The following is a 26468-nucleotide window of genomic DNA, read 5'->3' as shown; positions in this document are numbered from 1 at the left end:
ACCCCCACCTCCCCCCCACCCCCCAGAAGAACCCAAAACCCCCAGACCCTGACGCCGAAAAGGACCTCAACTCCCTCTCAAACCTTCTCGGCTCGATCCCCCTCGGATCATACCGGACCGCCGTCCGCGCCGCGAGCGTGGCCTCCTTGGTGTGGCAGCGCAGGGTAGGGCTCCAGGTCGCCAAAGGTCAGCAGGCGGGAGGAGAGCAGCGCTTCTTGGTAGGTCCAGCCGCGGTGGTTGATGGGGAAGGAGGTTGTTGAGGGGTGGTGGGTGGGTGTGAGGGTTAGGGTGCCTGCTGTTATGCTCGTGTTGGGGTTGGGGGTGGTGGTGGTTGAGGTAGGGGTTGGGGTTGCAGTTGTGGGGGTCAGTGTCATCGGCACCGAGACGGAGCGGTGTCGGCTGCTGAACTGGGCGTGGCTGGTTAGGAAGCCCTGCTCGACGGAGCTGGCTGTGGCCGCAACGATGGTGACGGCCGCGTTGGCGTAGATGTGCTGCATCTGGCTGATCTCGTCGCGCTTGTCTGAGGGGCTGTCCTGGATGATACACAAGGCATCGATCCACAGGTACTCGAACCCGAGATGGTAGGTCACGGCGATAGCATCCTGGAGAGTCCGCGGCAGGCCAGAAACGGGTGTCATCTGGTGCTGGAGCTCGTCGAGGTTGCTGTGCTTCAGGCTGAACTTCTGCGGTCCGCCCCAGCAATAGCTTAGGGCAATGTACTGCCCTTGTTGGCCACCTTTTGGTGTGACATGAAGCCTGATGCTTTGAGACGATGGGTAGTCCCTCGGGACATGGACCAGCCGGGTTGGGAGTGGTTGGGGGACAAGGGGCTCGCAGCGGGAATGGGCCGTCTCACACCTGTTTAGCAGAGCCTTTAATAACGGCGCCGACCTAGGACTCAACCCGTTCCAATCCAGGGGCCTGAAAGGTGTCAGGGCAGCGCATGGATCATCTGTGATATCATGAGCGTCAACAGTTCCCCAAAGTAACCGCACCTAACCAACTAACGTACCCTGAGCTGCCGTGACATAAAAGAAGGGGAACTCCCACAGCATGCGACCCTTGGAATTCTCTATCCTCACGCACATGAGGCTCAAAGCGCTAGCAGACAAGTTCTCACTCGTCGTCGCCAGCGAGGAAGGGAGCGGGAGGTAGTCGACCTGTCCCTGGACAGCCACGGACTTCTCGCAGCGGATCACAACCCACGATCCCGGGAAGCTTTTGGCATTATGTATTCTTGCGGCGCTTTGCGGGGGATAGACCAGATCGCGCAGACGGCGGAAAGCGAGTGGTTGCGTGTTGGCCCCGATCAGGTCCTCTTCCCAGAGAAAGCGGCAGAAGCGGCAGTCGACGCGGTCCTCGAAGGTTTCGAGTTGGGAATGCCTGAACCGGCCTTGAGAGGTAGTGTAAATCTCGCTGAGCCCCTGGACAGAAAACAGGACGCTGCACCGTCCGCACAGCTCAGGGGTGGGCTTAGGCGCTGGGTTGGATGACATGGCGATGTCGCGACGAACTGGGCATGACAGGTGATAGCAAATGGAGCTGGCAAGAAAGTCCGTTGTTCAAAAAGAGATGGAGTTGGGTTTCGGGACATTAGGTACCGACAAGGCTGCAGTTGAGCACCTCGGCTGTGCAATGGTGAGTGAGCCTTGTCAGCCCAAACACGGCGGGTTTCAGACCACAAGGGCAACGATGAAATACCCCGGCACTCAACCACCACCCACAATGGAACCACGCAAAAAAACGTCTTGACAGGCATATCTTTACAAAGATCAATGTGTCTACAATCCCGCCCCAAAACTCCATGCCAATGCACTCCCCAAATCTAGGTAGTCTCTGTATCAACTATTCCCTACAGCTCATCATGCCCCTCCTCCTTCTTCTCCTCGGTCTGCTTCTCGGCCTCCTGCTCCGTCCCCTGCTCCTGCTTCTGCTGCCCCTCAGCATCGCCATTTTCCTTCATAAACTCCTTCAGCATCTCCTCGAGCTCCTCCTGCGAGGGCATCTGGCCATCCTCGCCGACCTTCAGCGTCTGGGCGGGCTTGGCGGGCTTGGCGGCGGTGGACTTGGCCTTCTTCTTGTCCTTCTTCTCCTTCTTGGCCTTCTTGTCGTCGCCCGTCTTGCGCTTTTCAAAGTTGCGCACGCCCTTCATGGCCAGCTCCATCCCCGCCTTGTCCAGCTTGTCGCGCCGGTCCGTCAGGTCCTTGACCAGCAGCACCGGGTCGTCGGTGGCGCCCAGTTTCTCCTGCGCGGGGATCTTCTCCTCGAGCCAGGCCGAGATGGACGTGTACAGGTCCTCGCTGGCCTTGAGGTCCTCAAGCGTGTACAGCGGGGGCACTGGCCCGCGCTCCTTGAGGACGTCCTCCATGGCGGTCGCCGTGGTGGTGGCCGTGGTTTCCTCGTCTTCGAGGCCGTCAAAGTCGCCAGACGGGGCGGAGGGAGCGGCCAGTGGTGGAGTCGGTGGCGCTGTCGGCAGAAGCAGACTTAGAGGCCCAGGTAAGCTTCGTGCTCGGCAACCTTGCTCTTGATGTCGGCGATGAACTCGCTGGTGGCCTTGAGCGCATCCTGGAGTCCCTTAAGGACCTCGGGGCGCTTGGCGGTCTCGTCGATGCGCTTCTGGACGGGGACCACGATGGCCTGCAGCTCCTTGAGCTTGGACTTGAGCTCCTCCTTGGTGGCGTCGGCGCCGTCGCCGTAGAGCCAGTCGCTCGCGTCGTTGTTCTTGGTCTCTAGGGTGGCGCGTTCCTCGGCGGTCGAGTGGCTGATGAAGTCCTCCCTTCCAAGGATATCCCGCACAGAGTAAGTGTAGGCCTCAAGCTGGTTCAGCGCCTCCTCGCGCTGTCTCCGTGCGCGATCGGAAGCCTCAAAGGCCTTGAGGCGGTCCTTGAGGGCGATGGTGTCAGCCTTGGACAGCTGGGGCACACCGGCCTTCTCCAGAGTGAACTGGACGGGGATGACGACGAGTTCCTTCTTGGCGATGGCAGGCTTGGCATCGGCAGACTCGGAGGCAGAAGCTTCCGAGGCGGTGCTTGTAGAGGTAGAAGTAGTCGAGTTCTCGGCGGTAGATGAGGTCTCAGCCTCGGTCTCCTCAGATGACTCGCCGTCCTTGAGCGGCTGCTGTTCCTTCTTGCCAAAACCAAACAGGTTCTTCACGCCATCGACGAAAGTCTCCTTGGCGTCGGTCTCACACTCCACCGTAACCTTGGTAACGTCCACCTCGCCGTTCTCGCCAGCCAGACGGGTGGCCATCTTCAGCTTGATGTCGGCCTTTTCGCACTTGTGCTTCTCGACAAGCTCAGCCACCGACGCGGTCAGGTTCTTGGTGGTAAGCAGCTTGGTCTCAGCGTCGACCGAGCCAGTATCTGACGCGGGCGCGGGAACCGTCTGGTAGAAGGTGACGGAGAAGTCCTCCTGGTTAGAGAAGGTGACCTCTTTGGCGGGCCCGCCGATGTGCGACGTGGCGGTCCACAGACGCTGCTGCTTCTCCTTGCCTTCGTCCGTCTTCCACTTGATGCCGGCAGGGTAGGTGGCGCCCTCGGAAAGGCGGATCTCCTTGACGCGGAAGCTGGGGCTGAGCTCGGCCCCGCGGAAGCCGGCACCGAACACGGCAGCCTCGTCCGAGTTGACGTTGGTGCGGAGCTTATTGGCACCAAACACCTTCTCGAGCTCCTTTTGAACGAACGGGGTGCGCGAGGCGCCGCCGTGGAGGATGACGGAGTCGAGGTCCTTCAACTCGATGCACAGCCGCGGTAAGGGCGTTCTGGACGGCCACGGCGACGCGCTCGGCGTGTACGGCGGCCATCTCCTCAAACTCAGCGCGGGTGATCTTGTACCTGAAATCTACGTCGTCGTAGAGACCCTCGAAACCGGCCTGGGTGTTCTGGTTGGCACTGAGGATATGCCTGACGCGCTCGGCCTCCTTGGTGAGCTTGGCAATGGTGCGGCCGTGAGCCCTGACGGCATCTGCCTCGACACCGGCCTTCGTAGCCTTGGGCGAAGCCGCAAACTGCGCAATCATGTCATCCACGATCAGATAGTTCAGGGCGTCGCCACCGAGGGTCCTGTCCCAGCCGCTCCCGAGCACCTGCACTTCCTGCACCGTCTTGTTGAACTTGCCCACGTCCTTAACATTGCGGCTCTGGAACTTCAACACAGGTCGCCTTAGTCGACCCAGCACCCATATCAAAAACCATGTGGTGCTCAGGCTTCCCGCCCTCATTGACGTTGGGGAACTGCCGGCTAGTCGCGTAGTGCAGACCCACAGCCATACCATCACTAATCAGCGACAGCACCTTCAGCCCAGCCAACTCGGCCGCCAGCTCCACCGCGCGCTTCTCCTCAGCCGTGTAGTAAGTCGGCACAGTCAACACGGCCGAGCGCACGGGGCTACCCGGACCCGCCAGCTCCTCCGCATTTCCACGAATGCTCTGCAGCTCCATCGCCAACAACTCCTCCACCAACCAGGCCTCCTCCTCGGCGGTGAACGCGCCGGCACTCTGAAACGCCGCCGTGCCCTTGACCTTGTGACGCACGACCTGCAGGGCGGGGTGCCGGGCGGCGTACTCCTTCACCTCGGCGCTCTCGGCGGGCAGGCCCAGGAGGGCCTTGAGGTTGGGGTAGACATCGCCGGGGAAGCGGGGCGCGAGAGCGAGGGCGTCGGAGCCGTAGGCGCGTTCGGGGAAAGAGCCCTTTTTGGGTCCGTGAGCGGAGGGCTTGAAGGTCACGGCGGAGATTTCCTTGCGGCGCGAGTCTTTGGTCAGGACAATCTCGAGTGGGATGCCCGGCTTGACGAGCGCGGCCTTGATGTATTCGGTGCCGAGGTCGATGCCGACGACGGCGGATACGGCGAGGACTTGTGGGGTGAGGAAGAGAAGGAGGGCGAGGAGAGTGGCGAGCGGGGAGCGGAAGGCGGTTGGTTTTGTTAGATGCGCCATCTTGGGCGAGGGGTGGTGGTGGTAGGCGCGCAGTCGCGGGTTTTGGTTGACTGTTTGTCGAGGATGCTATTGCTGTTGGACAACGGCCCTTGAGAGTGCGGTGCGGGCGGCGTGGCGTACAAGTACTGTGGCAATAATTTGCTTCCCCAACCAGCAACAGCTCCAATTACCTAAAAACTAGGGAAAAGGGAAAATCTAAAACTCGGATGACGGTGAGGGCTGAATGACCAGCCATCTAGCAGAATCCGGCCTCAATTGCTGACCTAGTCGTTGAGGGGTGGTGGTTGCGCCGCGGGCACAACGTGGTCTCCATCACTTTTTCTAGCACGAGCTGTAGCTATTCTTTGCAAAAGGACAACTGGTGAGATGATCGGACCCCTGCCCGGTTGATGGAATGGCCAAGCTTTGGCCGAGATTTGGCCAATCAAGGCACCAAAAAGCCTGGGGTGTCGGCCATGGCTGCTGCCGCTCCGAGACAGGATTGGCTTTGAAGGGACCAATTAGCTAATTGCCAAGGGACTCTGCTTGGCATTAGCATAACGACACTTCTTCAAACCGCGATGGCGACACTGGCATCGAATCACGTAGAACAGGTTGGTTTCACTGAGGAATTCAGTCGCAGAGCTGCCGGTTGTGTGGGGTGAAGTTCCACTTCTCAATCTATGATTAATTCTCAAGAATGACCACTTCGGGGCATTGTCCGGAGATGCACGGGTAAGCTCCGTCCACGGCGCCGAAAAGGCATCACAATGTGGGGCCGAACCACCGGAGAACGGGGATTGACCCATATCATAAGTAGTGTAGAAAAGGATGGAGGGAGAAGGGATTAGTTTCCATGTGGTTGACGCCATCTAGTTGTTGGCAATTGCCTATGTGGTTATTGATCAAGCGCGAAAATAACAAGTGTATGGTGGATTAACGTTTATTTCTTTCATACAAGTAAACTATTTGCCTATCACCGAATTGTGTGAATAGCTTCTTCAATTTGAGTGGTGCCAAAATCCAAGCGGGAATGCAGCAAATAAACAACACCAAAAGAAGTGCCGAGAAAAAAACAACAACAATAGCGTGGCCAATAAAAAACCAAAAGCTCACGGGCCAGCCCCCCGAAGGGAGGTGTCCCGCTACGAAACCCGTATAGAGTTTACTCCGCCTGAGCGCTGCCCGACGAGAACCACCGCCGGTTGTTACCATTTGGCCAACCGTTGGTGCGATGATTCCCGTTGAAAACTCACGTCACAGACCTAATACATATAGCACGGACGGCACGTGCAGATGCCCCAGGCATGCCCCAGGCCCAACACAATGACACTGTGTTGGGGGACCGTGCGACCAGTTAGCGGCGAGGACTTGGGACGGAAAGGTCAATCAGACATAGGCCGCGGTAAAATACAGAGCCACAATGGTGAAACCACAAGCTGGTATTCTTCTAGCCTCTAAGCGCCATAATCCCACTCTATATCTCTACCCCCAACGCCACCACCACCCACAACCCACTGCATACTATCTCCTCCCGTCCCCAGCAGCCGCCTCCTCCCTCAACCTCTCCAACGCCCCCTCATACGCCTTCACCCTCTCCTCGCCAAACTCATCCTCCCCAACCCTCGCCCTCTCCACAGGCCCCTCCCTCCCAATACTCGTCACGGCGCCCTTCCCCTCGCCCGCAAAATCCCTCCAGAACCGCCTCGCCTCAGCATGCTCCACCAGCGTCCACGCGCAGCCCTTCCTCCCCGCGCGCGCCGTGCGCCCGACGCGGTGGACGTACGACGTCTCGCTGATGGGCAGGTCGTAGTTGATGACGTGTTCGAGGTTGAGCAGGTCGATGCCCCGGGAGACGAGGTCCGACGCGACGAGGATGCGCAGCTTGCCCTGGGCGAAGGCGCGCAGCGTGCGGGCGCGCCGCGACGTCTTGGTCGAGGAGGTCAGGGTGCCGAGGAGTGGGGCAAGATCCGGGCTGAGGAGGGCGAGCAGGCGGGAGAGGCGGAGAGCGGCTTCGTTGGATTTAGTGAAGATTAGGACGGTGGTGGGGAGGGTCGGCTTTTTGGTGGAGGTGGAGGTGGGAGCGGCTTGTTTTGTTCTTGGTTTGGGTTCGTCACCCTCGTCGCTGTCGTTGCTGTCGTTGCTGTCGTCGCTGTCGCCACTCTCGTCGTCATCCGAAGAGGAAGATGAGTCGGATTCGGCCTCTGACTCGGATTCTGATGCAGAGGAGTCCGAATCGCTGGTTTCGGATGCCACCGCGACTTCGTCGGAAATATCCCGGTTGACGGCAGTCATATGCTTGCTCTGCAGTAGGTCTACCAGGTACAGCGGCTTAAGACTCGGTTCGCGGATCTTGATGGCGTATTCCTTGAGAAGGGCTGGTAGGTTCTGCTCCCCAGCCTTGGTTCCTTCGACGACAATAAGCTTCGGCCGAGACAGCTTCAGTCCGTTCAAAAGACTGAGGTCCCGAGTCATTGTCGCACTGAGTATGACTTTCTGGACCCCACTCTTGTTGGAGCCGGGAAAGTCGCGGGCACCAGGTTTACCGATGCCCAACTTTTCAGTGACCGTATCCAGCCACTGCTGAAAGTCCTGCGCCAGCAGTTTATCGGCCTCGTCGACGATTAGCCAGCGGACGTAGTCGAGCGAGAACCCGGACGTCTTGGTGATATGCTCTACCAGCCGACCGGGGGTGCAGATGAGAATATCGACTTTGGACTCGTGGGCAATGACATGGGAAGGGAGCGGCTGGGAGCGCTCGAGTTCCAAGTTATCGTCTTCATCTCCGTCTTCGTCTTCCGAGTCTTCCAAATTAACGGGCCGGTTTTGCTTTTGCAGATATTGCTCGTATCCCTGGGGGTCGTATCTTTGCTCCTGGCTCATGATGACGGACTGTTCCTCCTTGAATACCCGGTTGCCCATTGCCGTACCAATCTTGACCCTCTTGCCCCCGTTGATGGCAAAGGCGGCTGTGCATGCTTCGAAGGCCAGTTGCACCTGTTGGACGAGGTCTCTTGTCGGCAGGACAATGAGTGCTCGTAATCTGGTAACACGGCCTTTGCTGATATCGTGGACCATAGGCAGCACATACGATAGCGTCTTTCCGGATCCTGTTGGGGCCGCAACGACTACGTCACCCTGCCTATCGGGGGAGGGTAGCAAGAGAGGGAGTACTGCGGTCTGGACAGCAAAAGCGTCCTTAAACCCCTTGGATTCGAGAATCTTGGATGATTCCGGGGAGATCCCCAACTCTGTAAACGGCCGCGTCTTGTCAGGGCCTACGCGTACTGGAGAGGCGAGCCATGGCGGCAGCGTCTCGTATGTCAGCTTGGACTCGTCAAAGATGACGGGCTCCGGCTGAGGGAGCGGTTCGAGGCCATGTTCCACCTCGGGTTCGGCCTCTTCCTCCTCGCTGACATCCTGTACGTCGTCCTTGGTCTGCAGCGCCTTTTGGACCTTGTCAAAAACCGACTTATGCCTCCTGCGAATACGGTCCTCGTCGCCGTCGAGCATATCAACATCGGGATTGCCTTCTTGCTTCCTCTTTTTCTTCTTTTCCCGTTTCGGTTTCCGTTCCTCCCCGGTAACTGCAGGCTCGCCCTCGGTCTCGCCGGTGCCGACAGCCTCGGAGTTCGATTCTAACATCACATCCTTCTCTTTTGAGACCTCCCCTTCAGAAATTATCGCCTTTTCTGCTGCATCCCTCTTGCGCTTGCGCGACTTGGACTCCTTCTCCTCGCCCTCGGCGCCATCTTGGGTATTATCCTTGCTCTTTTTAGACTTTGACTTTTTCGGGTTCTTTTCCTCGACCGTGCTCGTGAGCTCTTCGTCTAATTTCCGGCTACTCTTGCTGGGGTCAATTGGCGGGAAGGTGTCATCATCAAAAACAATGCGCTGTGGTTGCACGAGGGGCTGTAGCGGTTCTGCCGATGTCTGGCCGAGATTGGCGTATGGTCGGTCGGAGGCAGCCGATGTTGTTTGTGGTCTAATAACAAATGGCTTCTCTTTTTGAGGGGGTATGTACCGGCTGTACATTCTGAAAATCGTGAGGGAAGTCGAAAATGCTTCTCCTCAATGCTTGTGTTAGCTCCGGGTCCAGAAGTCTCTCCCTCTCTCCGGCAAAAAAAAGTTCTGGCAATCAAGCTTCCTGCATCCATGCTTGGCAAACTGCGCGAGTGGGGCATTTCGACGTGGGGTGCGGCAGACTTGAGCCAGAGCGGGCAGGCGGTGGAGGGAAAGCTGGCTCGGCTGGCAAACCCTTGTCGGTCTCGGCCATCCATCCCTGTCAGGGACAACTCAATTCATCCAAAGTCGCTTCATCTCACATCTCACATCGCGATTCGGGTTTCCCCCAACACCCACTCATTATCAACCCTCATCATCAACCGGTTGCGTCTTTGGGGGAAAATGATCCTTAGGCCATACCGCGACCATGGCGCCCACGTACAATATCGCCATGGTTAGCGACTTCTTTTTTCCACAGCCCGGCGGTGTCGAGAGCCACATCTACCAGCTGTCATCAAAACTGCGCGACCGGGGCCACAAAGTCATCATCATTACCCACGCTTACAAAGGCCGTACCGGTGTACGCTATCTTACAAACGGCCTCAAGGTCTATCATGTACCATTTTTTGTGCTCTACCGGTCCGCCAGTTTCCCGACAGTATTCTCATTCTTCCCCATATTCCGCAACATCATACTCCGAGAACGCATCGATATTGTGCACGGCCATGCCTCCCTGAGCAGCTTATGCCACGAGGCCATCCTCCACGCCAGAACCATGGGCCTCAGGACAGTTTATACAGATCATTCGCTCTTTGGATTCGCCGATGCCGCGAGCATTTTCGCCAACAAACTTCTGAAGTTCAGTCTCAGCGACGTGGACCATGTCATTTGTGTGAGCCACACATGGTGAGTGTTCCCTTTCACCTCCAACCAGCCAACCTACCCCGACCTCTCTAACAATCTCCCTTAGCAAAGAAAATACCGTCCTCCGCGCCTCTCTTGACCCGCTCATGGTCTCCGTCATCCCGAACGCCGTGGTAGCAGAAAACTTCAGGCCCTTGGACTACACCGAGCCCTCGCCACGCTCTTTCGCCCCTCACCACCCACCTCCCGCGCGTCCCCTTGGTCCGCATGACATGATCACCATCGTAGTTATCTCACGGCTCTTCTATAACAAGGGCACCGATCTCCTCACCGCCGCCATCCCACGGATCCTCCACAACCACCCGCACACACGCTTCATCATCGCCGGCGACGGGCCCAAAGCTATCGACCTTGAACAAATGATCGAACAAAACGTGCTACAAGACCGCGTTGAGATGCTCGGCCCCATCCGCCACGAAGAAGTCCGCGACGTCATGGTGCGGGGCCACATCTACCTGCACCCATCCTTAACAGAGGCCTTTGGTACCGTCATCGTCGAGGCCGCCAGCTGCGGGCTGTACGTCGTGTGCACCCAGGTCGGCGGCATTCCCGAGGTGCTACCCTCGCACATGACCGTTTTCGCGAAGCCCGAAGAGGACGACCTCGTGACGGCCACGGGCAAGGCCATCGCCGCCCTGCGCGCCAACAAGGTCCGCACCGAGCTCTTCCACGAGCAGGTCAAGAGCATGTACTCGTGGACCAACGTCGCCATGCGCGCCGAGCGCGTTTACAACGGCATCTCGGGCGCCATCAGCGAGGCCGAGTTCTACGGGTACGATGCCGCTAATGGCGCCGGCAGCTGGAGTGCCACGAGGGGCCGGTCTGGCGTGCAGAGTTTTGCGCTCATCGACCGGCTGAAGAGATACTATGGGTGCGGCACCTGGGCGGGGAAGCTGTTTTGCTTGTGTGTGATTGTGGATTATTTGATCTTTCTGGCGCTGGAGTTGTGGTTTCCGAGAGATCGCATCGATATCTGTCCGGACTGGCCGAGGAAGGAGAGGAAGGTCGACGGGAAGGATGCTGGGTGAATGACGCCTACGGGTATGAGGATCGAGGCGGCCACAGTCACCAGCTGTTGTGTCAATAGCGTGGGTGCTAATAATGCTATCTCAAGACGTCACAAAACGTTGCGGTGTATCTCCAGTCATAACGTCAAAGCTTGAGATCAGACCAACACAAAAAAAAGCAAAGAAAATGCTAGTTATCAACTGGAATCGAACAAAAAGAGCTGCTATAGTTAATCATCACAAACGGGATCTTATTGTTCGCAGGGGCAATTAACTCGCAGCCAAACCACTGAGCCACGAGAGCTTAGTGGGATCTGTTAGGAAGTAAACACAGCCCCGCGGGTTATATGCCACTCCTTCCTGCATACCTACGGCCACTGCGCTTCATTCCCTGCCGATAGCCATAGTTGAGCCCCTGAGCGCAAATACACCGGTCTACCTGTCCTTGACATCGTCAAGATCTTACCCATCAACAGTCTCATCAACCGACCCGAGCTTCTGCGATGACTACCCCCACCGGTTTCAATGAGCTGCCTACTAGCTTACATTACCTATCTAGGTAATAAACATCCTTCCAAGTTGTATTCCCACCACCGAGGCTGGGTAACGTACTACAACAATACCCACACCTACCAACACTTTCTTATTGAGTTCATACGAATATTGGCGGACGCCAGCGAGGCTTTTGCCCTGTCTTTTGAACCCCACGCAATTATTTTGAGACTTAACCCCCTGAGGCGGAAAACATACGTCTTCAACGTCTTGCCGACACACGGGTGAACTAGTATCGGAGGAAAGGCACACGGCGACAATGAGCGAGCAGGTAAACGTCTATGTGAAGAAGCTTGCCGGTCTGCACATTGCACATGGGCGAGAACTGGCAGAGGCACCAAGAATAAGAAGAGGAGTGAAACGGACGTATAGAGAATAGTATCAAGTCCCTTGGAAAGAAGCACTTACGACATGAAACTTAGAGGCGTTTCGATCGCAACACAGGTCAATGAATATTGATTGCGGCCAGATTGGTGATGCTCACCATCTCTTGACTAAGCAGCGACTAGAAAAATAGAAGCAAGGGCGAATCAGAATAGAGAAGTGATGGTGGTGTGAAACAGCGGAAAGAGAAAGAAACCACATCCTAATTCCGTCTCCTGAATTATTCCGATGATTATGGACCAGAAATTTGTCCTTATGCTCACTTCACTCCCTACATTGACACTAACGGACGAAAAGGTCGTTTCAATCTAGAGTCCGCCGACGGCAGGTCATATCAGACTGGAAGTACGGAGTGATATGAGAAACAACATCACACTGTGTCTTGGGGATGCCTAAACAATAGAATCTTTTGGATAGAGAATGCTCGTATAAAACTCAAAATACCATAGTCACCTCACCTTCATTGATTACATAGATAGGAAAAATCCATAGAAGGGGGCTTTGACATGTAGAATGGTCGAGCGGTTGTTGATCTCGGGCTGAACCCTAATACAGTCGGAGATATATACCTCATGTTCGAAACAAAGTGTCTATCTCCAAGAAAACGGTGGTTCAGGTCATATTTTGCCCATAACATGTGCTCATTGCTGTCTCGGCCTTTTCGTCTCGCAGCAACAGCCAGGATAAGTTGGAGACGTTCGACAACCTACATCTAGATACGCCGCCGGTGTCTCAGCCCTACCACGTGGAAAAGGGGTTCCGTCACCGCCGCCCCCTACAATGGACCTAGCAAAGGCCGTAAGAGGAGGAAGTTAATGTCCCACGCATTTGATTTCTGGCTACCCTTTCACTCGAGAAGCAAGCCCTTTTCTGACCATTGTTGCACATGCCAATCCTATCGACGCACCTGGCTCTTACGCCCCGAATATCTCCGTCCCGCGCAGATAGCTTACGAGGGATGCCATGATAACACCTACCCGCTGGTGCATTAAAATCAACCTTTGCAAGCTAGAACGGGCTATCCCGTATCCGCTTGCCGTGGAAACCGACAAGGACCGCACTTGCTCAATCCTTTGGTCATAGAAGGGGAAAGCTTACGGCCTCCCTTCTTCCTTGGCCGGACATATCTGGGGCCTCGGTTCACGCTTGCATCTCACTCACTGATCATGGCATATATACGTGAAGCAAGAGCATCCCCTGACTAGGTATTCCAATCATTGGATTTCAAACGGCCTAGGGGTCTCTTTCACCCCGATACCTCCAGAGAGGCTCACACCTGCCCGCCTTCGCAGCGTATGTAAACTCGGGGCAACCACTCTCCCACGCAAAGCCATGCCTGCTAGACTTTGAAATTCCCTTTCCAAACTAACTTTGCTCGTTCGCTCCCTGTTAGAACCACGTTATTCTTCCAGAGGCAAGCCCAGGGGCGTTTGGGTGGGATTTAAAACCCAACATTTGGTTCCCATCAACCTCCAACTCCTTTAATTGCTTTCCACTCATCGTCCATACCATCAACCGCCTCTTTTCGTCCGCTTGATCTCCATTATTATCAGGACATCCTGCCTTGCCGGACGCTCCTAAACCGAACGACGTCCCGGGCTCACTCACCATGTCCCATGGACTCACCGAATCCCCAAGTCGTCCATGATGCACCACCAACCAAGTTTCACACCCGCCCTCGAGGCCTCGTCCTCCCAACCAACCCCAGAAACTCCAACATGTTTGTAAGTCACACACACCCCCAGGCTCCCTTACTCTGCCCGTAACTCTTGAATGACACCGAGGCTCCAAAGTAAAACCGAGTGGTGCCTAGCACAAACCCGGGTTCCTGGCCCCCTTCAATCAGCAGCTGGCCTGTGCGAAACAGGTGTTGAGTCCCGCCTTGCCTCCTTTCCAACAAGCCATCAGCTCATCCATATACATTGTGGCCTCAGCTGCCATCGACTCTGATGAACCAATGGTCTCGACGTTGTCTTGAGATTGCCCGCGTCGGCTGGCCGTATTCATCATCGGCCATGGGCAGGTTTCAGGTGGAGGCCCTGGATGGTTGGGAGGTGTCGTGTCCAAAAAGCCTCGGAACTTCGGCGATGAAGAAGCTTGAGGTATGGTGGGATACATAAAGCCCACAATGTCAGCTTCGGTTAACAACTTCTTTCTGTCCCCCAGATACCCTCGGCGACTTTGCTAACCTCGATACAAGGCCATCGCTTCATATGCCCCCAAAACCCACATGTTGCCTCAGGGTATGTCGACACCATCAGGCGAAGACTCGGTTGCCTTTCATCATTGGCGTTGAAAAGGCGAGGATCCCCGATGAAAACCCCAAAGCGAACTGAGTATATACTATGATGTATCGATACTACGGTTGAGGGGACCTTGCAACACCACGGCGTGGCGTCAGCTTTTAGCTAACGTCTCTTTAGCTTTTGACAGGTTCGAACAAGCAGCCTCAGGGCAGGTCGACACCATCAGGCGAAGATTTGGTTGCCTTTCATCATCGGCGTTGAGTAAGGTGAGGATTCCCAAGGATAACGAACCAGTACAGCTGAGTATATACTTTGATGAGTGATAACGCAGCTGAGGGAACCTTGCAACACAATCTTGCGGCGTCAGCCTTTAGCTGACGCCTCTTAGCTTCTAACAAATCCGAACAAACAGCCTCAGGGCATGCCGACATCATCGGGCAGCGAAGACTCGGTTGTCTTTCATCATCGGCGTTGAGTAAGGTGAGGATCCTCAATGTCAAAACCCGCGTACTATGATGATTTGATACTGCCGTCGGGGAGATTTTTCAGCACGAGGGCTTTATTGGTTTTTGACAGGTTCTCGAAAACAGCCTCAGAAACCGCCAAATCCACAGATTGGCTTGCATCCCATCACCGGCTGCAGAAGAAAAGACATGGGCCATGGTAGGCAGCGGGCTGCGCTAAACGAGCACTCCCAGGAGCGACTGCGCTCCGTGATGGTGGACATCTGGGCGTCCGCCGCAGCGAAAGCAAGCTCGGAAGCTGGTATCCTCATGGAGGGCCCGTTGAGTGGCCTAAGTTGCAGGTGGAGAGAGGTGCGAGCATCGCCACTGGGGAATATATGGCCACAATCACCCTAGTATTATGCATCATTTCGGCGCTCAGTTCCCATGGTGCTGAGGCACGGTAGTGAAGGGGCAATCGGAGGATGGCTGAAGTTATCGAGCTATCGTGTTTGTATTTGCAAAGTGATTGTTCGTTGGGGGCGGGGGTAGATCGGCGAGTCTCGATTGAAACGGATTTGGTAGTTTCAATGAATTGTGGTGTCGGATTGCCGGGCACGTTTGTTGAACGTTGATGCTTCGTAATTGTTGAGTTGGTAGACATGTAGCCCATGGAACTTTCGTCGGCTGTTTGATGGAAAAGAGTGGCGTCGAGGTTAACTGATGGCGTGCGTGGTGAAAATGGTGGAAAGAGGAAGAGGTGCGACGGGGAATGAGCCAACCATCGATGTATCTATGGGCGACTTCTCCGAGCTAGGGCCCTTCTAATCAGTCGAATCAGTGAAATGACAAAAGAAAGAATATCTAGCAGTGGCAAGACAGGGCCTACACAGCAGAGGTTGTTTTCGAATGACTCTCGAGAAGGACGTCCGTATTGCCTCATTGGTCGAGCCACTATTCTCGGGCCCAAAGCGGTAATATGACGTAAGTGCTCCAGCTTTCACCATGGTTCCACGGTGTGAGCCACAAGCCAAACTTAGAGGAAAAATAAAACAAAGTAACTAAAGGAAGCTGAGCAAGAAGATTAAATAAAACTGGATCAAATAAATAAAAAGCGCATGGAGTATCGTTGCTTTCTAGCTTCTAAATGGCTTTTATTCCGTTGCTGTAGTCAAACGTTTCGTCGATGTCTGCGCTTGGAGTTTGGCTCTTTCAGTTTGTTCACGGGGTGCTGGCCTCGTCTAGGTACACCAGTTCCTCGACATCAAAGCTACATACAAAACAAACATTGTTGCATTGGGGCATCACGACATGAAATACTTCGAATCAAAATTCATTTGAGCCCCCCGCTCAACAACACACTTTGCCCAGTCAAATACCCCGTCTGGCAGAACATCATCACAACATTTGCCACCTCCTTCGGGGTCCCCAACCTCCCCACAGGAATATTCCGCACATCCCCCGCCGTCCCCTCGAGGACCTTCTCGTCCGGGATGAGTCCCGTCTCCCCAATCATGGCAGGAGCCACATCATTAACCGTGATGCCGTCCTTCGCATGCTTCGTCGCGAGACTTTTCATTAGGCCATGTAGCCCCGCCTTGCTGGCCGCATAGTGGCACCCGTTGATGCCGCCCCCGTGTGCCGCCAGCGACGATACAAAGATGATGCGGCCCCACCCGTAGGTGATCATGTGCGGGAGGCTCAGCTTAGAGAGGATGAATGACGGCCGCAGGTTGACGTTGAGGGTGTAGTCGAACTCGTCGATGGATATGTCAGCGATATCTCGGATGCGCTTGCCATAGCCGGCGTTGGAGATTAGAATATCCGGGCCTTTGCCGTACAGATGTTGGATGTCGTCGAAGAGCCGCTGGATCTCTTCGGCTGATGCCACATCAACTCTGTGCGTGGAGATGGATGGACTGAGCGCGTTTGGGAGGACGGTAAGCCCCTGGAGTTCTTCTTGGAGTGCAATAATCTTGTCTCGGTTGGTGGAGTATGTTAAGACGAGATTGACGCTTTGAAGATATAGCGCTTTGGCACAAGCGGCTCCGATGCTGTGTGGTGTTAATGATATGGCACTTTGGTACTATCCTGGTTGGATTTACCCTCCAGAAGCTCCCGTGACCAGGGCAAGCTTGCCTGCGATGTCATTATCGACGGTAGGCATTTTCAGGTGTAAAATGAAAGGCACCTCAATATGCCTAAAACGAGCAATTTCGATTTCTCTATCGGTGTGTAGAGGCTGCACCCAGAAACCGGGTACCTGACCCCGCTGAGGCCCTGCCGGCAAATGTCAGCTCATACCCCGCAGCCCCTCGGCGCGGATCTGTCCACTTCGCCACGGAACACCCCGCGATCGACAAAACGTTATGGCCGGACCGGCCGGCCTCACCCGGTATAGATACACGGACTGACGACTGGCGGCGACATGTTTGTGGGCAGCTTTTCAGGTTGCAGTGTTGTGTTCTGCCCGCCCGTGGAACATTTAATTTAACAAGCCGGGAATGTGCTCGCCTCTGGTGGATACGCTGTGGCGCGATCCTCCTTTCTGTGCAAATAACATTTTCAAACCTCACCCAACGACAACCACAAACACCAATTATCCTGACCAGTGCGTACAACACGTAGGCTGCCCGTTCACCGATTTCTGATCCCATTTTTCTAATACACGAACTCGACACAGGCGCAAGCCAAGCCAAACAAAACAGCATGGGAACGCCGTTCATCTCGCTCCTCGAGCCAACGGCGCTCGACTGGGAGCGCGGGCTGCCTCCCGACGAGCAGCCGAACGCGGCCTCCATCCCACGCACCTTCCTCGACGCCATGACAGTGCGCACGCAAGTCTTCGTGCAGGAGCAGCAGATCCCGCAGGCCAACGAGTTCGACGCCGACGACCAGCGGTGCGCGCACTGGGTCATCTACGCATCCGTCAACAAGACGGTCGCGCCCGCCGTGACCGACCCGGACACGGGCGAGGTGCTCTGCCCCCGCCAGAGCGAGACCCAGTCCGTGCCGATCGGCACCGTGCGCCTCGTGCCCTTCCCCCACCCGCCGCACCCGCTCAACGGCGGCGTCTACGTCGACAACGAACTGATTCGGTCCGAGTCCGAGTCCGCACAAGACAACGACAAGCCAACCGAGCCCACCACCACCACGACAGCCCCCACCCAGCAACCCACCTTCACCCCCGACCGGCCGACGACCTTCCACGACGGCATCGAGCCGTACGTGAAGCTGGGCCGGCTGGCCGTGATCAAAGAATTCCGGGGCCGGGGCATCGCGGGCCAGCTGGTACGGACAGCCGTCGAGTGGATGCGGACGCACGGGACGTACTTCGACCCCAGCCCCGCGGCGCGGGGGTTCGAGCACCTGGGCATGGAGCGGCAGGCGGGCGCGCTGCCGCCGCGGTGGAACGGCCTGCTGTGCTGCCACGCGCAGGAGGACGCCGTCAAGGTGTGGGAAAAGTGCGGGTTCCGCGTCGACGAGGGCATGGGTCGGTGGTTTGAGGAGGGGATTCCGCATGTGGGTATGTTCTTGAGGGTGGACGCGGAGCCGGAGGTGAAAGCGCTTTGAGGCCGGTGGAAGGAGATCCGCGTTGGATTGTTTGACCTTTCGCGGGGCATTGCCATATTTCGATGGCACGTTCATAGACATTAGATCGCGATACCACACATGTTGTTTTCCTTTTCTTTTTTTTTTTTTTTCACATTCCAAACGGACAAGAGGATAGAAACCAAAACTCCACGTTACGAGCATAGCACAGTACCGCACCAGAGACGCCGTTTCTTGTCAGAAGATCACCATTTGCTCCCTTTTTTGCGAGAGCCCTATTTGTGCCTGTGTGACAAGAATGCCATGCATCCACCAGACCGTAACGCGCAAAAGCAGCCCTGCAAAAAAAGCCGTAAAATCCGTCCCGTCCCGGTCCAATATGCCATCCGCCCAAACAACCCTTTACCGGTTGCTCTTGGCCACACGCTCCAACTCGTCCTTCTTCTTGATAGCGTACGAGTTGCTGCTGCCCTTGGCAGCGTTGATCAGCTCCTCGGCAAGGCACTCGGCGATCGACTTGACGTTGCGGAAAGAGGCCTCGCGAGCACCAGTTGTAAGGAGGGCAATAGCCTGGTTAACACGGCGCAGGGGCGAGACATCGACGGCCTGTCTCCGGACGGTACCAGCCGAGCCGATACGGGTGCTGTCTTCGCGGGGACCGCAGTTGACAACGGCGTCGACGGCAATCTGGATGGGGTTCTGGTCGGTCATGAGGTGGATCTAGATACCGGTTAGAATGAGTGCCTCCTCCGGATTCCAGGTTCCCATTTCTCACAATCTCGAAGGCGTGCGCAACGATGCGGACGGCCATCAGCTTCTTGCCGTTGTTGCGGCCGTGCATCATCAGAGAGTTGGTGAGGCGCTCAATGATGGGGCAGTTGGCCTTGCGGAACCGCTTGGCGGCATAGCGACCGGCGGAGTGAGGGAGGTAGACAGGAGACCGGATCTGGATGTAGTCGCTACAAGCAAACGTTATTAGCCTCCGGTTACGCAGCCCGCCCGAGAGTCCGCCCCAAATCGATATCGGCCCATCTCGTCGCGGAATTGGAAGGTTGCTGTCTTACGTCAGGGAGATATCCCGGATCTCAACATCCTCATAGCTCCAACGGTCTGCAATTGACACAATGTCAGCCTCGGGTCTCGGAGATGGCTTTTGCCGTCGGTGCATCGATTTGCGGTCGCATTTGCAGAGCGCGGGAGTTGGACATACTGAACAGCTTGACGCTGCCAACCTCGGCCAGGACCTCCTTGGGGAGGACCTCATAGCTGGAGGAGGCCACTTCGACTTCGCCTTCAGACATGTTTGCGGTAGTCGGCTGCTGAAAAGCTGAAGGTGGTGATGGATTGGAAGTTTGGCGTGGAGGACGACGACACAGAAGGCTTGAAGCGTGTGGTCGTGAATTTTTTGGTGGCCCCGCCGAAGTGGCCTGGGCGGGTCCGCAGCCACTCAGAACGCCCCATTTAATTAGGGCTCGGTTAACCTAAGCTTTACCAGCGGCCCTCTGTCAGAAAAATCTCCCCGCCTTCTTTGATTCGACTCCCGACTCCAACCTTCATCAAACCACCAGAACATCCATCAAAATGGCTCCCGCAGCAGCTGGTGCGAAGAAGCAGAAGAAGAAGTGGTCCAAGGGGAAGGGTAAGCGATTTTTCGCGCCAGCGGATTTCCGACGCATTGGACCTGACGACAGCCGCTAATTCGTCCGCGAACAGTCAAGGACAAGGCTCAACACGCCGTTATCCTCGATAAGAGCACTTCAGACAAGCTTTACAAGGATGTCCAGTCCTACCGTCTCGTGACGATCGCCACCCTCGTCGACAGGCTCAAGATCAACGGCTCGCTCGCCCGGAGGTGCCTCAAGGACCTGGAGGAGAAGGGGCAGATCAAGCAGGTCGTGGGACACAGCAAGATGAAGATCTACAGTACGTTGCGCGTAGTTCAGGTGATAGCCCAAGGTCAATTACTGACAAGAATGCCCAGCTCGTGCCGTTGGCGCTGCCGAGTAAACCTCCCATAAATCATATCGACGGACCTGGCAAGCGGGAATGCGACTTCGTTAACGGCGGTTCGCTTGGGGTTTCGGTTATTCGGGCATGGCTACGTCTCTGGGCTTGGGATTCATTTTGCAGCTCGGTCGGTGTAGCATAGGGATCGGAAGTGCTCCAGATCCTGAGACTGGAATTGCATCAAGATACGAACAACGCCGCGGCTCCGCCCTACCAGGGCTAGGGTATGATCAATCAGTCGACCATGCCGAGATGACACTGTGAGGGCCATGGATATCGGCTCAGTGTGTCCCCTTCAGGGAATGGGCGGGCGCATCAGCGTAGCGAATTGATACCCGTCAAACACTTGGGCTGTTCTGGCTCCCTGGCTTGACTGTTATGTTTGCTTTGACTATCATGTTCCCTGAGTCTCCGCCTCGCCAAGAAGACTGAGCTCATGCAACACCTCGTCTTGACTAGATTCGTCTCGTTCGGGCAGACATGCATGCGCGAATCGCTCAAACGGGCTAACGTACGTGGAAGAGCCCTCGGGTATTCATACCTTAGTTGGGTTTGACATTAAAGCAACACAAAGTGGGTTTTCCTCCGTCTGTCTGTTTCTGGTCTGCATGTTTCTCGACCTTTGGCCCCATTAGGTCGTAGGAGCCAAAGTAACGCACACAATGGTGAAGTGAGGGGTTCATGGATATCTTGGTCTCAATAGTCCCTCATCCGCACGCTCTGAATTTCAAGGCACCACGTTCATCCCCCCGGATAAGGACCGGCCCTGTGGATATTTTATTTCAGGCCCTGGCAGCATCAAAGACTTCTCTGGGGCCCAATTGACACCGTTCCATTGGCTGCGAAGACTTCTCGGAGGTTTTATTAGGCTCGTGGAACCTTTCAAGCCAGCAACATTTCCAGTCCCCCAGCATGTCTGGGAACATGGCCCCGACTCGGTCTTTGATAAGGATAGGGGGAGGGCAACGATGGGCTAGATCAACGTTGAAAATAAAACAACGGTGAACGAGGTGACTAACCAATGTAATACAACCACACAAGCCGACAACCTTGGTGGTGTTGGTCCAGTTTGCCGCATGTGAGGGAAATTTTTGAGATCCAGACCCGTTGTGGCTCGCCAAAGGGCACTCCCATTCGGCCGCCCGGCTTCAAGATTGCAAGAAAGACTGGGACCATCGGGCTTTGCCGGCATTGCAAATCCTTAGCGCCACTGGCAAGGCTGGAAAAAGACCATGCTGCCCAGTCGTTGCCGCGCACCCGTGGCGGTGTTATTTGGCCCGTGCGCCAGCGGGACCAGGGGCCGGCAAGAATCGCACCTCAAAAGCTGGTCCTTCCGAGCCGTTGCGAATTTTTTTCCCTCTCCCCCCCCAAACCCGACGGTTCGCAGAATTTATTTTCGCGCGACATCCTGCATCGTCCATCTTCTTAGACTCTCGCAGCAGAGCTTGGACTCCCCTCTCCACTCCCTTCTTTTTTCTTCAAAGTTGTCTTTGAACAAACCGTCAAGATGTCTAAAAAGGAGGATATCAAGATCCTGGGCATGCCGGTAAGTCGTTGAATCTCTGTATCGAAAATCGCTCGCTCCATTACGAATCGCTGGGATGTTTACCTCGGGGCACCCCGCAATCTCAATCGCAACCACAAATGATTGCCAATGCCTTGGTCGGGTGGTTTCTGCGATGATGGGTGTGCGTGGGGTGCGGGACAAACAGACCTCGATCGCTTTGGAGCCTTGGTTTTTAAGCGGGCAACCCCTAAAATGAACATTCCGCTAACCCCTCCTTTCACAGTCCTTCGTGGTCGACTTCCTGAGTACGTGAACGAACACCACCTCGGTATAAGCTTGCTGCACATCGATGACAGACGCTGCCGAGGATCCCTGCGCCGCAGTTGGCACCAACTCGGAACACATTGCTGACCTGTACCCACAGTGGGTGGTGTCTCCGCCGCCGTCTCGAAGACTGCTGCTGCGCCCATTGAGCGTATCAAGCTCCTTGTCCAGAACCAGGTACGTCCTGCTGTGTTTCCCAGGACCCGCCTGGCTTCGTGAGTTTCCGATCGCTTGAGCCGCAATTTGTGACAAGCATGCCGATCGCAACTCTCGGTGTCACGTGCAAACATGGTCCTATAGTATTTCCAAGCCAAGAACTTTGCTGATATCCTCCTAGGATGAGATGATCAAGGCTGGCCGCCTCGACCGCCGCTACAACGGTATCGTCGACTGCTTCCGCCGTACCACCGCCGATGAGGGCCTCATGGCCCTGTGGCGTGGTAACACCGCCAACGTCATCCGTTACTTCCCGACTCAGGCCCTGAACTTCGCTTTCCGTGACAAGTTCAAGGCCATGTTCGGCTACAAGAAGGAGCGTGATGGCTATGCCAAGTGGATGGCTGGTAACCTGGCCTCCGGTGGTGTAAGTTTTGTCGCCCATTTGCCCCTGGCCTATGACTGACCTTTTGAAGGCCGCTGGTGCCACTTCGCTCCTTTTCGTGTACTCGCTCGACTACGCGCGTACCCGTCTTGCCAACGACGCCAAGTCGGCCAAGGGTGGTGGTGCCCGCCAGTTCAACGGCCTGATCGACGTCTACCGCAAGACCATGGCCACCGACGGTATCGCCGGTCTGTACCGTGGCTTCGGTCCCTCCGTCGCCGGTATCGTCGTCTACCGTGGTCTCTACTTCGGCATGTACGACTCCATCAAGCCTGTCGTCCTCGTCGGCTCGCTCGCCAACAACTTCTTCGCCTCGTTCATGCTCGGCTGGTGCGTCACCACTGGTGCCGGTATCGCCTCGTACCCTCTTGATACCGTCCGTCGTCGCATGATGATGACCTCGGGTGAGGCCGTCAAGTACAAGAGCTCGTTCGATGCCTTCCAGCAGATCGTTGCCAAGGAGGGTGTCAAGTCTCTCTTCAAGGGCGCTGGTGCCAACATCCTCCGTGGTGTTGCTGGTGCTGGTGTGCTGTCCATCTACGACCAGCTCCAGGTCCTGATGTTCGGCAAGGCTTTCAAGTAAACTGCCTCACCCACTGTACAAAATCTTCGATGACGGAGGCCGTCGGGGGATAATCGCGGTTGCGGCAGCTGGCTAAACCGAGGGGAGGAGGGGTAGGGGGGCGTGGTCGTTTCGCTGGGAGACGGGGATCCATCGTGGCAGTCAGCAGATGCTTCTGGACGTTGGGTATGCGGGGAACAAAAACTGGGCATGTCTGGCGTTTACTGGGACGCGGATGGGCCGGTCACCCGCTGTAATTTATACTCTTGAGCCATTCCCGGTTTATTCCTTGCTTGCGTGGGGTCGCCGTTGCTTCGCGTGGGTGTTTCCTTCTGTTGCATGCGCCTCATAGATCCCATAGTTCTGGCCAATTGATCGGCAATTTCCTTGCGGTACGAAATACTTCAGCTCCCATCCCAAAAGCATCCTTCCCAAAGTAGAGTGGAAGTCATGATAATCAGGTGTTTTGGTGTTTGCAGGCCGTGTTTGCAACACGACTTACGTAATTTGTTTAATTCACGCGTCGCGATTCCGTTTTCCACACTGCCGAGTAAAAGTACATCACACCGATTGCATCGACAATATCTTCATTTGAGTTCCTTTTCAACCGCACACACTAAACTAACTCAAAACGAATTGCTTCAGCTGACAATCGGTATTGCACCTGAAGCCACTGTCACCCAAATAAAAAATGCCACCGCGCGCATCAGGCAGCGGCTCTGCATCCCGCGGTCGCGGCAGAGGTGGTGCATCAGCCAACAAATCCACATCTACCGGCCGAGGCGCGGCAGCAACAGCCAGTTCTGTCCCTCGACGCGCTGCTTCCAGAGGAAGGGTTGGAGGTACTTCCCGAGGCGGAAGGAAGCGCCCACAGCAGGAGGAGGAGGACGACGACAACGAGGAAGAGCAGCCTGGGGTGGTTGATTTAGAGGACGGGGATGTCCCGATGCAGGGGGGAGATCGGGCTTGGGATGGGGGTGTGGATGGGTTTGGGGTGCCGGGTAGGGGTGATGACGAGGGGGGTGGTGATTATGATGAGGAGGAGGAGGGCCGGGAGAAGATCCCGCCGGAGTTGTTGACGCGGATTCTGCATGCCTTCTTTGAGCGGGAGGGGACGAGGATTACTAGGGATGCGAATGCCGCCGTGGCGAGGTATATGGATATTTTTGTGAGGGAAGCGATTGCGAGGGCGGCGGTGGAGAGGTCGTCTGGGTTTTTGGAGGTGAGCTTCCCTCTTTTTTTTCGTTGTTTTGGGGATGGACTTTTTTTTTCGAGGGTGTGGGCACCGGGCTAACCTTGATGGATACTTAGGTTGAGGATCTTGAGAAGATTGCGCCACAGTTGTTGATGGACTTGTGAACTGGTAGCTGGAGCGCGCAACTTCGCAAAGGACCTTTCAACCGCACCACCACCTGTGCTACGACCGCTATCGACGGCAAATGGGAGGCGGTGTTAGAGATCCGTACTTGATGCCTTTGGCTCGCCATGCGCCCTCCGCGGCTACCGCAAGCCATTGACCTGTCTCTCAGTGGTTAGGCATGCTCCGAGGATGCCCCCCAGTATCGACGTGGTTTGGCCCGCCTTGACAAAAAATTATCAATGACAACCATCATGGCAAGTCATGACCAATACCACGCTACAGGCCTAAAGCAGGACAGTGTGTAACTACCGGTACCGAGCAGCTGGGTGGTGGTGTTTCCAGCGGCAGCGGACCTGCTGCACCACAGGAGAGCATAGGGCGCCCCTTATTTGGGAAACAACCTCTAACGATGGGCTCAACCGAATACCACCGCGAAGCGCAAGACATCATCAGGCATCGGTGCTCGAACAGACTGGGGATACCAGCCATATCCGTTGGTTACCCTCGTGTTCCACGCGCCGAAAATGTCTCCTCAAGCCCCACTACCCTACTTGTCCATCGGTGTGATAATGGCTAGCGTAGGTAGTTAAACAGACTCCAAGTACCCCGCCTATCCAGGGCTTCCTCACTCCCATGCCATCGTTCAGCCGTGCTAGCAGGGGTTATTCTCGTTTAGATTTGCGTAGCTGAATTCTGTCTGGACCGAATGGGTACCTAGTCTCCCAACATTGAAGATCGAAAAATCGCTCTGGTTTTGATGCTTTCCGATTTTGAGTCCTCTGGCTTCAATAGAAAAACTCTTGTGGTCGGGAAAGGCGGCGGGCAAGCGAAGCGCTCGGTGACGGCTTTGAAACTCCAAGACGTTTGACAATTGTCAGAGGCTGTGGCAGAAGCCGGAGTACCCCTGTCACCCCCTGTGGGTCGTGTTCCACCTAACGGTCCAGCCCCAGCATGCCCCCACAACGGCGCAGCCTGCAACCGCAACCTTATTTTCGGCTCCAGCTTCGTCCGGTGAAGTTCAACCAATCCGCCAGCTTCGAATCAGTCCAAGGGAACTTTGTACGCGGGGCTGTCCGCGCAACCCGTGGCCGCGACCACCTTTAGGCCAGTGATAGTACGGTCTCCGATGCTTACTGGTATTTTAAGCGGACAAGAAGGCGCCAACATGGCCGGCAACCCCAGTTTCCGTCTAGGCTCAAGCAAAGTTCATTCTCTAATGTGCAGCCCACCAAGTCGATGATGGCTAAGCACCTAGGTTTGCAGTGAAGAAACCCTTTCCGAATATCACGATACTCGGGCGGCTGCACGAGGCTGCTCGCCACAGGACTGATTGGGGAGGATTGCCGGTTGGGACGTTGAGGTAGCCGGAGATGTCGGACAGCCTGGGTCCCTTCAAACTGTTCGTAGCAAACGTCACCTAGGTTGCCTCACGATACCCCCGACTCAAACGGAAACTCCTTGTAAAATCCAGCCCTAACAGGCGAGCTTCGTGAGCATTGTTTCTTCTTCTTTTCATCTCCGTCTCCTGTGATTCGCTCTTGCACGCCTCCTTGGTACGCTCGACGCCCAAGTCGGGGGCAAAACATCGCGATGTTTCAAAAACTTCAGACCTGACCCCGGTCCCTGCACCGGCACCCCCTTGCGCCTCCACACCCTTCCGCCATGGCCTTGCTGCACCATCGGACGATCCTTCACTCTCCCGACGGCCGCCCGGAAACTGTTATAATTCATGCCGTGTCCTGATCTTCAAGCCCGGGCTTCTCTTTTCTCTCCATCCATCCGTCCATAGTCATCTGTCGAGGTCCCCTCCCTTTCTAGTCCATTTCTCTTCTTTTCGGTGCCCGTCACCTTCTTATATAATCTTCGCCACAGGCTAGCCCTGCTATTGTTTCACAGAACTAGTCGCTTTTGATCCCTTCAGTCACTCTTTCGACGAGCCGAACTATCGCCTTACGTGTGGGAAAACACATCCCACATCATCAAAATGCAGTACACAACACTTGCCCTCACCGCTCTTGCGCGCGTGGCATCTGGGTTACTCTTCGATACCACCGAAAGAGTCTCGAGGGATTAGGAACCGA

At 55.8% G+C, this 26468-nt stretch overlaps 11 protein-coding genes across 11 annotated transcripts in view; 6 read left to right on the top strand and 5 right to left on the bottom strand.

Moving 5' to 3' along the window:
• CHGG_10555 (uncharacterized protein) overlaps nucleotides 1-1496 on the bottom strand; it is a gene marked incomplete at both ends in the record, with an annotated part of 2441 nt that extends 945 nt beyond the window's left edge. The window contains 2 exons of the mRNA XM_001228481.1: nucleotides 114-952; nucleotides 1013-1496. Coding sequence (XP_001228482.1) covers nucleotides 114-952; nucleotides 1013-1496 — 1323 coding nt within the window. The remainder of the gene's footprint in view (nucleotides 1-113; nucleotides 953-1012) is intronic.
• A 356-nt stretch (nucleotides 1497-1852) lies between these two features.
• CHGG_10554 (uncharacterized protein) lies at nucleotides 1853-4934 on the bottom strand (the record flags this gene model as incomplete). Its single annotated transcript, XM_001228480.1, has 4 exons — nucleotides 1853-2483; nucleotides 2543-3826; nucleotides 4008-4138; nucleotides 4191-4934. The coding sequence occupies 4 exons, from the start codon at nucleotides 4932-4934 to the stop codon at nucleotides 1853-1855; spliced, it is 2790 nt and encodes a 929-aa protein (XP_001228481.1).
• A 1503-nt stretch (nucleotides 4935-6437) lies between these two features.
• On the bottom strand, nucleotides 6438-8948 carry CHGG_10553 (uncharacterized protein; the record flags this gene model as incomplete). Its single annotated transcript, XM_001228479.1, has 1 exon — nucleotides 6438-8948. The coding sequence occupies one exon, from the start codon at nucleotides 8946-8948 to the stop codon at nucleotides 6438-6440; it is 2511 nt and encodes an 836-aa protein (XP_001228480.1).
• A 397-nt stretch (nucleotides 8949-9345) lies between these two features.
• On the top strand, nucleotides 9346-10870 carry CHGG_10552 (uncharacterized protein; the record flags this gene model as incomplete). Its single annotated transcript, XM_001228478.1, has 2 exons — nucleotides 9346-9824; nucleotides 9889-10870. The coding sequence occupies 2 exons, from the start codon at nucleotides 9346-9348 to the stop codon at nucleotides 10868-10870; spliced, it is 1461 nt and encodes a 486-aa protein (XP_001228479.1).
• Nucleotides 10871-13503: 2633 nt separating this feature from the next.
• On the top strand, nucleotides 13504-14891 carry CHGG_10551 (uncharacterized protein; the record flags this gene model as incomplete). The annotated part of the gene is made up of 6 exons (XM_001228477.1): nucleotides 13504-13509; nucleotides 13720-13887; nucleotides 13952-14028; nucleotides 14219-14292; nucleotides 14444-14506; nucleotides 14608-14891. The coding sequence occupies 6 exons, from the start codon at nucleotides 13504-13506 to the stop codon at nucleotides 14889-14891; spliced, it is 672 nt and encodes a 223-aa protein (XP_001228478.1).
• Nucleotides 14892-15715: 824 nt separating this feature from the next.
• On the bottom strand, nucleotides 15716-16641 carry CHGG_10550 (uncharacterized protein; the record flags this gene model as incomplete). The annotated part of the gene is made up of 3 exons (XM_001228476.1): nucleotides 15716-15744; nucleotides 15837-16528; nucleotides 16580-16641. The coding sequence occupies 3 exons, from the start codon at nucleotides 16639-16641 to the stop codon at nucleotides 15716-15718; spliced, it is 783 nt and encodes a 260-aa protein (XP_001228477.1).
• A 542-nt stretch (nucleotides 16642-17183) lies between these two features.
• CHGG_10549 (uncharacterized protein) lies at nucleotides 17184-18047 on the top strand (the record flags this gene model as incomplete). The annotated part of the gene is made up of 1 exon (XM_001228475.1): nucleotides 17184-18047. One exon carries the CDS (start codon nucleotides 17184-17186, stop codon nucleotides 18045-18047), a length of 864 nt encoding a protein of 287 aa, XP_001228476.1.
• A 381-nt stretch (nucleotides 18048-18428) lies between these two features.
• Nucleotides 18429-19327, bottom strand: CHGG_10548 (40S ribosomal protein S5; the record flags this gene model as incomplete). The annotated part of the gene is made up of 4 exons (XM_001228474.1): nucleotides 18429-18746; nucleotides 18802-18985; nucleotides 19091-19136; nucleotides 19237-19327. 4 exons carry the CDS (start codon nucleotides 19325-19327, stop codon nucleotides 18429-18431), a joined length of 639 nt encoding a protein of 212 aa, XP_001228475.1.
• Nucleotides 19328-19607: 280 nt separating this feature from the next.
• CHGG_10547 (40S ribosomal protein S25) lies at nucleotides 19608-20033 on the top strand (the record flags this gene model as incomplete). The annotated part of the gene is made up of 3 exons (XM_001228473.1): nucleotides 19608-19665; nucleotides 19740-19949; nucleotides 20008-20033. The coding sequence occupies 3 exons, from the start codon at nucleotides 19608-19610 to the stop codon at nucleotides 20031-20033; spliced, it is 294 nt and encodes a 97-aa protein (XP_001228474.1).
• Nucleotides 20034-21540: 1507 nt separating this feature from the next.
• CHGG_10546 (ADP/ATP carrier protein) lies at nucleotides 21541-23048 on the top strand (the record flags this gene model as incomplete). Its single annotated transcript, XM_001228472.1, has 5 exons — nucleotides 21541-21579; nucleotides 21824-21845; nucleotides 21965-22041; nucleotides 22202-22447; nucleotides 22497-23048. The coding sequence occupies 5 exons, from the start codon at nucleotides 21541-21543 to the stop codon at nucleotides 23046-23048; spliced, it is 936 nt and encodes a 311-aa protein (XP_001228473.1).
• Nucleotides 23049-23718: 670 nt separating this feature from the next.
• On the top strand, nucleotides 23719-24386 carry CHGG_10545 (uncharacterized protein; the record flags this gene model as incomplete). Its single annotated transcript, XM_001228471.1, has 2 exons — nucleotides 23719-24249; nucleotides 24339-24386. The coding sequence occupies 2 exons, from the start codon at nucleotides 23719-23721 to the stop codon at nucleotides 24384-24386; spliced, it is 579 nt and encodes a 192-aa protein (XP_001228472.1).
• Between the last annotated feature and the right edge of the window lie 2082 nt (nucleotides 24387-26468).

The sequence above is a fragment of the Chaetomium globosum genome, genomic scaffold (genome assembly GCF_000143365.1).
Source record: "Chaetomium globosum CBS 148.51 scaffold_7 genomic scaffold, whole genome shotgun sequence".
Lineage (NCBI taxonomy): Eukaryota > Fungi > Ascomycota > Sordariomycetes > Sordariales > Chaetomiaceae > Chaetomium > Chaetomium globosum.
The sequence above is the reverse complement of the archived record's forward strand: the minus strand, read 5'-3'. Positions and strand labels throughout refer to the sequence as shown.